We start from the raw sequence: 14,947 nt of genomic DNA, 5'->3' as shown, positions 1-14,947 counted from the left end.
CTTTTTCATTTTTCCCTAGAAAGAAACAAAAAACTATATTATATTTTTTTCTATAGTTTTGGAGAATGCTATCAACTTCTCATTTACAAGTCCACAACTTTGAAGCCAAATAGTTCATTTACCAAAATTCCAATCACTAAAGCGTTTGTGTTATTGTTTTGTTCATATTCAATAATTCCTTTTAGTATCATTTGCAAGCGTAGTGACATTTTCTGATTGTTTTGTAAACATATTGCAAAATGTTGTTCTTCTAAATAGTGATCGCTTTCACAATTAGAATAAACTTTCTTGTGTATAGTACCATCAATCTCTAAAAATGTCAAAACTCTAATCACTTGCAAAGTATAAAATATATATTACAATTTAAAAAAAAAATTAACATTCAAAAGAGAAAACATAGTTAAACAATATTAACATTTGTAGGAGTGATATTGTTTTCTATATCTACCTTAGCTTTCTTCAAATGAGGCAAAGTCTATGGACTAATGACAAATATCATAGCAGTATTGTCCTAGATACTTAAAGTTATAATATCTCAGGATGTAGACTTGTAGGGTTCCACATTTCAAAAGATGTAATATGCTTCATGCAAATTTTGAGAAAGATTTCCATAGTTTTTAAAAATCATGTTATTTTGGTTTTCAAAAAATATATTTGTAAATAAAAAGTATTTTAAAAGTTAAAAATTATTTAAGCAATAATACTCTTGAAACATCACAATAATATTAATCTACACATTTACCATTATAATATATTGTGGTTCATTTTCGTTAGCAACATTGATCAAAATATAAGCAATTATTCTTTTTTGTAGTGATAAAACAACAAACATTAAGCAATTTCAATTAATTCGTAATCCAACTAAATAAATGCTTAACTTAAAAGTATAATCTCTTTTATATAACTATTGAGGACAATGTATTATATATTAATAACATTTATTATTTTGTGAAATATTTTTAAAAATCATAAACCATAAACACACAAATATTTTTATGGTAATTCTATTACATAATATATTTTAAAAATAAATAAAAACGTTTCAATTTTTAATCATGATATAATATTCAACAAACAACATAACAACGAACTTATATAAGGAATGACTCATTGTTTTTTAACTAATCATATTATAATGTATGCATGTATATCTTTAATTTATATACTTCAATGATCACTATATATTATGAATGTTTTACAATATACAAACATGTATTATCTAATAATAGTTTTTTAAAAAATTTGAAATTTCATTGTAGCACATAATAAGCAAAATAAGAAGCATGATTACAATTTCTATAGTTGTTATATAGAAAGCATATAAAACAAACAAGAATATTTACAATTTTTGTATGTCCTATACAAGAAGTATCCAAGTCAAACAATTTGCAAATAAGGACCCATTTTTTATGTTAGTTGCATTACAAGATGTGACTTGGTTCTCTACATTTCAATTTTAAAAAAAAAACATTTGGAAGTATACGATGACCGATTAATATATAGAACAAACATTTCATTTTTGTACTAGTAACTTGAATCTTTTGATGAACACTGTATTTTCATGATTTAACGGAATCATATGAAATAGAAAATACATACATTTCTCCTAGAATTCACATATTTGCAATACTATCCATCCCAATGTGTGAACTTCAGATGCTTTTGTAAACACAATCTTACATGAAGGATCTAAATTTTCTGGTGCAAGCCATGCCTTAAATTTCATAGATAAGAAAACATTCTTTTTCCTTGTACACCATTATGCTTTCTATTTCATTTGCATTCTTCTAAAAAATACATATGTTACTTTCTTTTTTGTAAGTTGGATAGATTAACTCTAGTCTCAATGATACGTATACGAACATTTTGTATTTGTGTAAAATCTAATACCAAATTGCTACAATGTAAATTACCATGTATCCAATGGTAAGTATGAGCAACAAACATTGCATCTATCATTGTATGTAACACATTTGGTATAGATTTTATAAATGCATATAATCTTTCTTTTTTTACATAATCAAGTACATGATTAAAACCTAGATTTCAAACTAGACTTTGAGACTTTTCCCAAAATAATAGCCTAGTTGCATGTATTCTGTATGAATATTCATTATATAAGGCAAGGACATCAACATATTATGAACTATACTCCCACTGTAAAAAAGGAAATATGTAATATCTCCGCACAATAAAAGTTAGTTGGTTGGTTCGTAAGTTAGTTAGTCAATTAATAAGTTAGTAAGATTACTAACTAAAGACTAACTAAGGTAAAAACTAACTAACATTAATTATTGATAATTTTTATTTAATTTAAAATATTTTATTTAGAAAAATCAAGAGTCGTAAATTCGATGTTTTTCTCGAATTGGCAAAGACCGTAGCTACCCTTCACGTAAATTACAACGTGAATGAGACTTATGAGTTATATTAATCACTAAGTTCATGTGTATAGTTTGAAAGGTCCAAAAATATTAGATTTTGGGCAAAGCTAGTATATTTTAGATATTATCCTTAAAAAAAAGATATGGAGATTTTTAAACTAGATGTCATTTAAAAGAAAAGACAAGTGATATTTTAGTTAGTTTGAAGATTTTATAAAAAGAAAAATAAAGAGAAGTGACTGGCGAAATCGCGCGCGCCGCGATCGCAGTTTACAGGCAGTAGACAGCACTTCGAACAGAGAAAAGAAGAAGGAGTGAACTGAGAGCTTTCTAACCAAGTGTCTTGGGGTTTTACCCCCCTTTCGGAGCCAATGGAACCATCAGATTTATGATCTGAGCATCAGATCACTGATCTTTCCAAGATCCCCCTCCACAAAGAGCTCCACTCCTCAACCACAAGCCCTCTTCTCTAATTCACTATAAATATGAGGCATGGGAGAGGCATAGGAAGCATAAGGAGACCCCGAGAGGCTGTGAGAGAGAGGTAGAGAGGAGGATACTCCTCCAAGAGATTGTGAGGAAGAGTTTGAAAGAGAGCTTGAGAGAGAGAGAGAGAGAAGAGTCAGCCCGAGAGGCTGCAAGGAAGAGAATTGGCTCAATTTCCTCTATCTTGATCCTTGACTTAACCATCTTCTCTTACGCTCTCCCATCTTGAATCTATTCTACCTTCTTAATCTCTTGAGTCTATTTGCGGACGATGGCCTCCAAGCAAAGAATGTCGCGTGTGGATGATAATCCTGCAACTAGCAACAAGGCTTCGAGCAAAGGCATCACCATCAATCCAACTGCGGTTCCGGTTGTAAGTAATGTATTTTCAATTTGATAGATGCTTGCTTTGATTCTTGTATGAGATACGTTAGGCCTCATACTATTGCACGAGTATAGGTCATGGGAAAAGATAAATTTCATCTCGCTTACTCGGAAGATGGAGTTTGTGAAGTGCATATATCAAGGGAAGATAATTGCACCTAGTTACATATGACTTATTTGCTAATAGAGCAATTACAAGAAGAATTATATTCTAGCTCACGGCAAGGCATGTTAAAGTCTAATTACTTGAGATAATCTCACACTTATCTTATCAAGTATTTATACGTTATGCCTATGACATGTTTGATATATGAGGATAATTTTCTAGTTACCTCATGACTTGACTAAGAGCTAGTACAAGAAATTGATCATAAGGGTTAAAGCTAGGATGTCTTGAGATCTGTGGGATAACGATGGCTTTTGCCAATCCAAATTCAAGGTTGGGTTATCAATCACGGTAAGTGACCTATAGAACTTACATCATGAATAGTGTTTGAACCCTTAACATATGCCCTAGCCGAAGGAAGGAAGTGTTAAGAACATGTTTGCATGGTATTGCTCTTAGATCCCAAGGGAGAGAGCAAATATACAATGGAAATGTTATATCGTCTATTCTTGCATTGTTTGAAAAGAATGCAATTGGTTTTGTTGATTGATCGAACAACATCCTAAATGTTTTCACATTCAATTGGTTGTTAGTTATTGTTTGGATGATTAGTCCAAGTGCTTGTGATTTATGGTAAATGCATGGCAAGGGTCTGTGATGACAAGTCGCCATGGGAATAAAGGAATGTCTTCTTGGAAAATGATTTTAGGCTGAATGCCTTGTTTGTGCTTGATTCTTAAAGGATTTAATTAAGGAAGGATATATTGTACGGGTGGATCACCTCCATGGTCGCACCGCGTAGTAACCCGAGAGGGCACTGCTCGATTCATGGGCCGAAGGTCGAGTGGTGAAAAGGCCAACCACGGGTATGATGTTTCGCTCCTAGACAGCTTGTGGGTCAGTTGGAGCTCTGGACACCCCTTGCTAGGTCAAGAATGGAGTTGAAGACCTCCGTGGCCCCCAACATCTGGGCATGTTGGGAGATCCTATTCTAGATAAAGGATTGAGTTTTGGTGCCATGTGAATTGGACCAGTTACTTCTGCATGGCAGAAGGGATACTTCTGTTGGACAGAAGCGAAACATAATTTCTCCTGTATGGGCGGGAGACAAAGATTAACTTGAAGATAAGTTAAGGAACTTGTTTGATCTTGTTTGTCAATAGATTGCTTTGCTCTGTTTTCGTGTCTGTGCTATAATTTACGCGAACGAACCTTGTTCCCTAAAAGGCTTAATTAATGAAGCTGATTTTGAGTGTCACACATAAATGTGGTAGGACCTAATTAGAAAACTAAAGCTATTAAGGGAAGCGGGTGGGCGGAATCCCCGACGGGTCCGTCCTACGGCAGGGTGGTCCCAGAGAACTGGGAGGCTTCTCACAAGTTTTTATCGTCATTCGACCTTTAGGTATTGATAGGTTAGAACCCGATTCATGCCGTTTTAGGGGACCGGAATGGGACTATGCCCTATGGGCAGAGAGGTTGAGCAACGCATCCCTCTCGTTTCCCATTCTCTTTGAACCAAGTGCGGCATGGGTTTGCTTCGGACTGGATGTCTCTGCGTAAAGTAGGATGTCCAAAACCCGATGCTAGAATGCTAATAGGAGACCTTGACAACTAAGAACCCGAATTTCAGGTCGATCCTAGTGGGTTCGGTCGTGAACGTTCCGTTGCGAGGCGGATTCGGGAAACCCTAGGCGACAAAACTCGGAACATTCCTTGGGAGTGCCGGGCAGCGACGCTTAGATTTGTTTCTCGATAGACCGCTAAAAGAGTGCCTGGAACGCCGATGGGCGGGCACCTCACAGTTGGTATCAGAGCGAAATTTTGTAATGATACGTGATTGATTAATGTATGGTTTGTAGACATATCTTAAACAAAATAATCTAAGCAGTATGGCTTGATTGTTAGGCACCTTCTGCACCCACGAATGTTGACATGCAAGAGAAGAAATTCCTTCTCAAGCAAATTAAGGTACCCGAGTTTGATGGAGGAGGGATAGACATTGCAGCAGAGGCAGAGATATGGATTGAGTCGATGGATGACTATTTCTTTGCTTCGGGAACTGCCTCTACCAATCAAGCAATGATAGCCAAACTTAAGTTAGTTGGCCAGGCTCGATTATGGTGGAAGCAATGGTGCAAAGATCAATGTGTTTTTGAAGCCGCTGTTACTTGGATTCAAGTGAAAGATGATGTACGCGGACGATACCTTCCGCCAACCTACCAGACTTTGAAGATGAATGAATTCTTCAGGCTAAAGCAACTAGAATTAACTTTGGAAGCTTACTACTCAAAGTTTGTAACCCTACTAAAATACGCACCACCTATGGATATTGCGCAGCAAGTATCCAAGTTTTGCCATGGCCTAAACACTCCTCTGAACCACCGTCTTGAAGCAATGCGTCCAACTGACTTGCAAGACGCATTACTCCGAGCGAATCCAATCGTCCAAGAATTTAAATCGGAAAATTTTAGTAAAGATGACTCCCGAGATCTGGGTAAGAGATGCCATACATGTGGAGAGATAGGGCACATCCGTAGGAGATGTCCCTACCGTCAATGTTTCCATTGCAATGAGCTAGGACATGTCCAAGTAGACTGCCCTGACTTAAGTCCAAAAGATACGGAGTTTCCAAGAAAACGAAGTTACACAAGCGCAGTCTTCGGATATATAGAGGAATCAGATGAAGACGAATACTTAGAACCTACTACACCACTTTAGGATTATTAGAAATCCTAGAAATTTTGTCGACATGAAATACAACTTGTATTGGAATAAACTTTACTCTTGTAACTACAGTTAACTTGAGTAATATGAGTTGCGTCTATTTTGAGCCTAGAACTTGCAAATGATTAGAGATACTCTGGCAAGGAATGATAGTCATAATGTGCAATGAATTTCTCTCAAGTCATTTCTTCTCAACTAATACAGATTGGGTCTTACCAGAATGTCGAAGCTTGGAAGTATTCTTTAGTATTACAAGCAAAGCCAATTGTACATGGAGCTCAGTCCCGAACGAAGGGCAGGACAATCTGGAAATGTAGTTTCCAAGATAAAGGACCACTCTAATCTGCTAAAAGAATCCTAGGACACTTTGGTCTAAAGAAGAAAATCCTACCAAGAACAACCAAAAATCTTGTGACCACAAGTGATAAAGCTCCGCGCTGTTTCTATTGCAAGGAGTTAGGTCATTTCAAAAGGGAATGTCCAAAGCACCCTAAACACCGATGCTCTGAGTGCCACAACATTGGACATAACTATATCAATTATCCCAATGGAACTCGAAGAGAACTTCAGCTTACAAGAAATAAGCCGTACAAGCTCCAGTGATCTAGAATATACCAAGTGCTTAGGAAAAACCTAGAAGATATCCATGAGATGTAACTACAATAAATTTTCTATTGTAACCAAGACTCAAATATATCAAATACCATAGGTTGTTTTTTTCAAAAGATCGTATGTCTGTGAGAGATCAGAGTAGCGCAGCAAAAGCGTGGTGTTCCATAACCCACATATTCCAAGATGATACCCCTTGTTTCTCTCGAGATGAGGACATCTCGATTTCTCTAAGGGGAGGAGGATGTAATATCTCCGCACAATAAAAGTTAGTTAGTCAATTAATAAGTTAATAAGATTACTAACTAAAGACTAACTAAGGTAAAAACTAACTAACATTAATTATTGATAATTTTTATTTAATTTAAAATATTTTATTTAGAAAAATCAAGAGTCGTAAATTCGATGTTTTTCTCGAATTGGCAAAGACCGTAGCTACCCTTCACGTAAATTACAACGTGAATGAGACTTATGAGTTATATTAATCACTAAGTTCATGTGTATAGTTTGAAAGGTCCAAAAATATTAGATTTTGGGCAAAGCTAGTATATTTTAGATATTATCCTTAAAAAAAAGATATGGAGATTTTTAAACTAGATGTCATTTAAAAGAAAAGACAAGTGATATTTTAGTTAGTTTGAAGATTTTATAAAAAGAAAAATAAAGAGAAGTGACTGGCGAAATCGCGCGCGCCGCGATCGCAGTTTACAGGCAGTAGACAGCACTTCGAACAGAGAAAAGAAGAAGGAGTGAACTGAGAGCTTTCTAATCAAGAGTCTTGGGGTTTTACCCCCCTTTCGGAGCCAATGGAACCATCAGATTTATGATCTGAGCATCAGATCACTGATCTTTCCAAGATCCCCCTCCACAAAGAGCTCCACTCCTCAACCACAAGCCCTCTTCTCTAATTCACTATAAATATGAGGCATGGGAGAGGCATAGGAAGCATAAGGAGACCCCGAGAGGCTGCGAGAGAGAGGTAGAGAGGAGGATACTCCTCCAAGAGATTGTGAGGAAGAGTTTGAAAGAGAGCTTGAGAGAGAGAGAGAGAGAAGAGTCAGCCCGAGAGGCTGCAAGGAAGAGAATTGGCTCAATTTCCTCTATCTTGATCCTTGACTTAACCATCTTCTCTTACGCTCTCCCATCTTGAATCTATTCTACCTTCTTAATCTCTTGAGTCTATTTGCGGACGATGGCCTCCAAGCAAAGAATGTCGCGTGTGGATGATAATCCTGCAACTAGCAACAAGGCTTCGAGCAAAGGCATCACCATCAATCCAACTGCGGTTCCGGTTGTAAGTAATGTATTTTCAATTTGATAGATGCTTGCTTTGATTCTTGTATGAGATACGTTAGGCCTCATACTATTGCACGAGTATAGGTCATGGGAAAAGATAAATTTCATCTCGCTTACTCGGAAGATGGAGTTTGTGAAGTGCATATATCAAGGGAAGATAATTGCACCTAGTTACATATGACTTATTTGCTAATAGAGCAATTACAAGAAGAATTATATTCTAGCTCACGGCAAGGCATGTTAAAGTCTAATTACTTGAGATAATCTCACACTTATCTTATCAAGTATTTATACGTTATGCCTATGACATGTTTGATATATGAGGATAATTTTCTAGTTACCTCATGACTTGACTAAGAGCTAGTACAAGAAATTGATCATAAGGGTTAAAGCTAGGATGTCTTGAGATCTGTGGGATAACGATGGCTTTTGCCAATCCAAATTCAAGGTTGGGTTATCAATCAAGGTAAGTGACCTATAGAACTTACATCATGAATAGTGTTTGAACCCTTAACATATGCCCTAGCCGAAGGAAGGAAGTGTTAAGAACATGTTTGCATGGTATTGCTCTTAGATCCCAAGGGAGAGAGCAAATATACAATGGAAATGTTATATCGTCTATTCTTGCATTGTTTGAAAAGAATGCAATTGGTTTTGTTGATTGATCGAACAACATCCTAAATGTTTTCACATTCAATTGGTTGTTAGTTATTGTTTGGATGATTAGTCCAAGTGCTTGTGATTTATGGTAAATGCATGGCAAGGGTCTGTGATGACAAGTCGCCATGGGAATAAAGGAATGTCTTCTTGGAAAATGATTTTAGGCTGAATGCCTTGTTTGTGCTTGATTCTTAAAGGATTTAATTAAGGAAGGATATATTGTACGGGTGGATCACCTCCATGGTTGCACCGCGTAGTAACCCGAGAGGGCACTGCTCGATTCATGGGCCGAAGGTCGAGTGGTGAAAAGGCCAACCACGGGTATGATGTTTCGCTCCTAGACAGCTTGTGGGTCAGTTGGAGCTCTGGACACCCCTTGCTAGGTCAAGAATGGAGTTGAAGACCTCCGTGGCCCCCAACATCTGGGCATGTTGGGAGATCCTATTCTAGATAAAGGATTGAGTTTTGGTGCCATGTGAATTGGACCAGTTACTTCTGCATGGCAGAAGGGATACTTCTGTTGGACAGAAGCGAAACATAATTTCTCCTGTATGGGCGGGAGACAAAGATTAACTTGAAGATAAGTTAAGGAACTTGTTTGATCTTGTTTGTCAATAGATTGCTTTGCTCTGTTTTCGTGTCTGTGCTATAATTTACGCGAACGAACCTTGTTCCCTAAAAGGCTTAATTAATGAAGCTAATTTTGAGTGTCACACATAAATGTGGTAGGACCTAATTAGAAAACTAAAGCTATTAAGGGAAGCGGGTGGGCGGAATCCCCGACGGGTCCGTCCTACGGCAGGGTGGTCCCAGAGAACTGGGAGGCTTCTCACAAGTTTTTATCGTCATTCGACCTTTAGGTATTGATAGGTTAGAACCTGATTCATGCCGTTTTAGGGGACCGGAATGGGACTATGCCCTATGGGCAGAGAGGTTGAGCAACGCATCCCTCTCGTTTCCCATTCTCTTTGAACCAAGTGCGGCATGGGTTTGCTTCGGACTGGATGTCTCTGCGTAAAGTAGGATGTCCAAAACCCGATGCTAGAATGCTAATAGGAGACCTTGACAACTAAGAACCCGAATTTCAGGTCGATCCTAGTGGGTTCGGTCGTGAACGTTCCGTTGCGAGGCGGATTCGGGAAACCCTAGGCGACAAAACTCGGAACATTCCTTGGGAGTGCCGGGCAGCGACGCTTAGATTTGTTTCTCGATAGACCGCTAAAAGAGTGCCTGGAACGCCGATGGGCGGGCACCTCACAAAATACTATTATTAAATGGTTGACATTTGGTAAATGCTATACATCTTACCAAGGATCCGTGAATCAATTGCATACTTTGTTCACGGAAGAAAGAGTAGATATTCTCGGATACACTTTCTTTGTATTTTTTACACAAATAAAAATTTTAAGGTTGCTCATCATTAGTTTCTTAAACTTAATTTATTTAAATTGAAACAACAAATCATTATAATAAATTTAAATTAAAAATATACATAAATCCACACAATAAATCATATATCAAATCACATATTTCAATTCAAATACACTAAAACTAAATTTAAAACGAAAAACAAGTATACAAAAATAATCAATATATTTTAAAAATATAATTTATGATCAAATATTATTATTTTTAAAAATTAAAATACAAATATTATCTTACAAATTTTAAAATAAAATAATTTTTTTAATAACATTAATATCAAAATAGTAAATCTAATTTCACACATCAAAATTATATCATTTATATATAAATATGTATCAAAATATTTATTATATAAAAAAAGTAAAAAAATACACATGTAGATATTTTAAAATCAATATTTAAAATATAATAATAAATAATATTTTTATTTTAAAATTATTATTAATAATTAAATTTAAGTTTTTTTCTAATATATATTTGTTTATGCAAAATTGCAATTTTTTTTGAACTCTCTCTCTCTCTCTCTCTCTCACAAAAAATAAACATATCTGAAAATTTTAAGAAAAATATTCTCTCTCCTTTCTCACTCTCTTTTTGTTATCCCATGAAACAAACAACATATAAGATCAATGATTATTAAAAAAGATTTTTTCCTATTTTTGTCTCTCTCTAACAAGAAATAACTCTTGGTTTCTCTCTCTCTCTCTCTGGTGCCGCTGCCCACTAGAAAATATAAAGTCTCTCTCTCTCTCCAAGTTTTTCTTTTGCCTCTCTTCTATGGTTGTTGGCGGTCTCTCTCTATGTGCAAAAAATGAAACAACAATATGTTAATCTCTCTCTCTCTCTCTCTCTCTTTCACAATTGAACGGTGCACACACTCACACAATCAAACAATACAAATAGAAGCATAAAAAATGGCACTCAAACTTTTTTTTCAAGTGCACGAATTCAGCAAAACTTTTTTCTTATTTTTTATACCTAAACTCATACCCAAAAAGGGTTATCCCCGACCAAGGCATGCTTATCTTACGAAAGTGCAAAAACATTTTGACTCATTCCTTCTTTGTATAAGAAATCGATTACTTTGGCCCGTCTAACAAGCAGACCTAATGACATCAGCAGATGCACGTGTTAAGGGGCCTTCCGCGTTTTTGTGAAGGTGCTGCGATCGATTCTCAGGGACCGCCGGCATCAAACCTGGGTGGGTGTGTACACGTTTAATTATCGTTGTCGGACGATATATGCTAAGCGCCGTTCTTTATTTGTGACCTACGTATACCTTTTCGGTCATTGTCCCGTTTGTAGGGTTTCGATCGAAGAAGAAGAGGAACGCTCGCATCCTCCTGCCGTGGGCATTTGCCATTTGCCTCGTGTAGGGTTTCACACAGAGATCTCTCTGTCCCTCTGTGGCTTTGTCTGCCATTTTCCATGGTAAGGGTCTGCACTCTTTCTCATTCTTCTTCCCATTTTTCGTTATGTCATAACCTTGACAACATTGTGAATCTACTACTCGCAGGGGGACTCTCCGAAGCGTAGCAGGTGAGCGGGGAACTGAGTCTCTCTCTCTCTCTTTCTGTGCGTTTCTGTCATCTTGCTGGTTAGAACTCAAAGTCATTTTGGCTCTTTCGTACAGATATTCCGAGTCTCCATCTCCCAGGAGGAGATACACCAGGTCTCGGTCCAGGTCGAGATCCCGAAGTCCTGTGAGGCGTTACTCGTCCAGAAGTCCTGCAAGAAGGTGCGTTTTGTCCAGATCTGTTGTTTTAACATTATTGCGGAAAAGTTTGTTTCTCTCGGTGAGAAATTGAGAGGGGCTTGTTATAGATAGGACTCTGTGGAGTTCTTCTCTTGCCACGGGTTCTACTCTAGATTTCTCTGGCTCAAGCTGCGTGTTGATGGTCGCTCATCTTCCTCTCCATTGACTTATTTGAATCATGAATTGAGATAGGCGCGTGATCGTAAAGCCTTTGTATGTCAGTTGCTTGCCTTTGCTTTATGCGTTGCTGCTGGTGCGATGCTCCCTAGCGCATGGTTTGGTATTACTCGTCATATGACAAGGCCTGCGTCTGTGTACCAACGAGTTCATGAATTAGATATGAGGTTGGCCCATGGAGGTTGAATATGGTTACTCCATACTAATATGATGCACTCAATGTTGACTTCCTATGGTCTTACAGTATCGTGTCTTGTCTAACCTGACATAGTGATGACTTTTTTATGGTCTCACAGCATCTTGTCTTATGCAACCTGTGGTATATTCTCTTCTCTGCAACAAGTTGCCGGCTGTTTCTTTTAATCACTGCTGACAGTTTTTATCCTCTGAATGCCAGAGATAATGGAAACAATGAGGAGTCAACTAATCCTGGAAACAATCTTTATGTGACTGGGCTATCCACACGAGTTGCTGAGAAGGATTTAGAGGAGCATTTTTCAAGAGAAGGAAAGGTATTTGTAATTTTTATTTGGACATCATATTTTGAACTGTCCTGTGTTAACTGTCTCATTAAGGACTATTTTTAAGCTACTGGTTTTTCTGCAGGTGATTGAATGCAGGCTGGTGGTGGATCCTCGCACTCGTGAGTCCAGGGGTTTTGGCTTTGTAACCATGGAAACACTTGAAGATGCTGACAGATGTATCAAATATCTCAACCGCTCTACTCTGGAGGGTCGAATCATAACAGTGGAAAAGGTGAGGATGATTATGTTGTGGCAAGCTTTGGGAGAGGCTGGCTTCATTCACAGAGTTGCTAATATTATTACTTGTCTTTGGAACGGTTGGCCGTTCTCGTTGATCGTTCAGAGCTTAAGGTGTCAGGGCCTCCCCTGCGGCTTCACTGCCCGATTTTAATTTCCTGCATCGGCTCGTAACGAATTATCAAGAAATTCAAATTTTCAATGAACTATGGAGCTTTGTCAAAGCCGACTCGATCAAGCCTCTACCTCACCACACTTACTCCAAGTCACTGATGTTACACAGTATTGGTGCTGGACTCTGCTTCAGCATGCTTTATGGCAGTATCAGTTGACTTAGTGCTTAAACCTTTCCCTTTCAAGCTCTTGCCGACCGCATCGCTGATCATTGACAAACCAACCAACTGGATAGTGCTGCTTCAGATCTCAATTCTACAGCAGCCTTTCCTCAAAATCGAGTTCCCCATTTCCTTAATAACAGAGCCTATGTCGAAATCGACTTTCAATTCGAATGCTTAATGGTTGGTAAGGTTGCTACAGAATGCTAGTGTGAGCTCTTAAGTTAGCTAGGAGACCAACTGTTCGTTCTAAATCCATGGATGCCCCACTTAAAACCTTATAAGAGGCTGTCTGCTACACTAGAATGATTATGTGGATTTTGAAGTGTATATGGCTGTTGTGTCTAACTTTGAGGGTAGGTTTGAGGTAGGGTTTCTGAGTTATGCCAAGGGGTTGTAAGTTCTCATGAAGCTGTGCTGTTATCTTGTCACAGGCAAAACGGAAGAGGGCAAGGACACCCACTCCTGGTGCCTATCTTGGTGTGCGGGGTCTGTAGCTTCAAGATGTTTGCGTTTTCTTAAAGAACTATATAATATGTTGATGCTTATTAGGTTTTTTAATTGTATTTTTTGCAGCTGCAATTCGGGGCAATTCTCGCGGCTATGGTCGCGATCACTATAGGGATCGAGATCGTGATCGTGACAGCTATAGCTCAAGACGGTCTCCTCGCTATTCACCTTACAGAGGCAGCCAGGAGCGTGATTGGGATCGGGATCGTGACCGCTCTCCCCGGTATACTCGCAAGGGGAGTTATGGGCGAGATAGGTCCCGATCACCCCAGTACTCACCGTACAGACGGTGAGAAGACTCTTTGGGAAGCTAGAAAACTGTTTTGTGGCTCTTCTCCTTGGCTTTGTAGACAAATTCTCTTGGCAAGGCAACAAATAGGGAGTCTTGGATCCCTGGTCAAAATTCATCACTTTTGATCAACCTTTTCTCTGTATTTGAGTTCATCAAGCTGGGTGCTATCTGATTGAACTTGCAGAGCCTAATACTATTGTGAGGTATAGTGTGCCCTGAATTAAATTCTTCTGTTGATTTTTCAGTTCTACCTGGTTTGAAGTTTGTGGTTGTCACCAACCTTGACAAAGTTGCAACACATAGTTTCGGTTATGATTGTGTCTTGCAGGCCATTATATTAATGAATGAAGTTTGAAGTCTTGTTGGTTAATATGTGATCATGTATTCGAGCCTTGATGTGCCCCTTTTGCATAACATATTTACTGGAAGCCACCATTGCTTAACCGTTGCCAAGCAGCTATCTTTCAGTAGACCATTTTATCTCCTCTGGTTGTACTGTCTCTCGATGCTGCACTGGCTGGTCCTCATCCTTGCAGTCCATTATGAGGTGATTGGAGTCTCCTATGTGAATTGGTGGCCCAAGAAGAGTGCCCATTTGAGAGCTAAATTATGAGGTGATTGGAGTCTCCTATGTGAATTGGTGGCCCAAGAAGAGTGCCCATTTGAGAGTTCAATTTTGAAAGAATTTCCCACACCACCTACATTCCAAAAAGAGCTGCTCTTATCTGTTTGTTTGCACAAGTTTTGGCACATGATTATCTTGAAGCAGCGTTAATTATCAAATCAATGTGTGTTATCTGGAAAATTTTGGAAGAAGTTTTAACTACAAAGGTGGATTCTCACAATGCATGATGATTAAAGTTGCACTCAGCTAACTAGTTTGGAGCTTAGCCTCTCACTGATTAAGAAATAGCAGGCCAAAATGTGGCTGGAATTCTCACAAATTCCAGCTACAGCTTTGCACACTGTTGACAGGGTGACACGCCAAAAGGATTAAGAAGCAAAAGTCAATTAGCATGTTTTCCTATTTCCAGGCGGA

General features: G+C 38.1%; 1 protein-coding gene across 2 annotated transcripts; it reads left to right on the top strand.

Moving 5' to 3' along the window:
* Positions 1-11,344: 11,344 nt before the first annotated feature.
* On the top strand, positions 11,345-14,156 carry LOC148021662 (uncharacterized). 2 transcript variants are annotated; one of them, XM_087697139.1, is made up of 7 exons: positions 11,345-11,508; positions 11,594-11,616; positions 11,711-11,815; positions 12,408-12,522; positions 12,617-12,766; positions 13,541-13,586; positions 13,683-14,156. In XM_087697139.1, the coding sequence occupies exons 1-7, from the start codon at positions 11,506-11,508 to the stop codon at positions 13,907-13,909; spliced, it is 669 nt and encodes a 222-aa protein (XP_087553265.1). In that variant the 5' UTR covers positions 11,345-11,505; the 3' UTR covers positions 13,910-14,156. The 2 variants fall into 2 exon arrangements, with proteins under 2 accessions (XP_087553265.1, XP_087553264.1); XM_087697138.1 differs by having other exon boundaries at positions 11,349-11,508; positions 13,541-13,595.
* Positions 14,157-14,947: the final 791 nt, after the last annotated feature.

Source organism: Lygodium microphyllum, chromosome 17 (assembly GCF_053477565.2).
Source record: "Lygodium microphyllum isolate KBCC chromosome 17, Lygodium_microphyllum_v1.1.10, whole genome shotgun sequence".
In the NCBI taxonomy this organism is placed as follows: Eukaryota; Viridiplantae; Streptophyta; class Polypodiopsida; order Schizaeales; family Lygodiaceae; genus Lygodium; species Lygodium microphyllum.
This window is presented reverse-complemented; position numbering and strand designations above follow the sequence as displayed.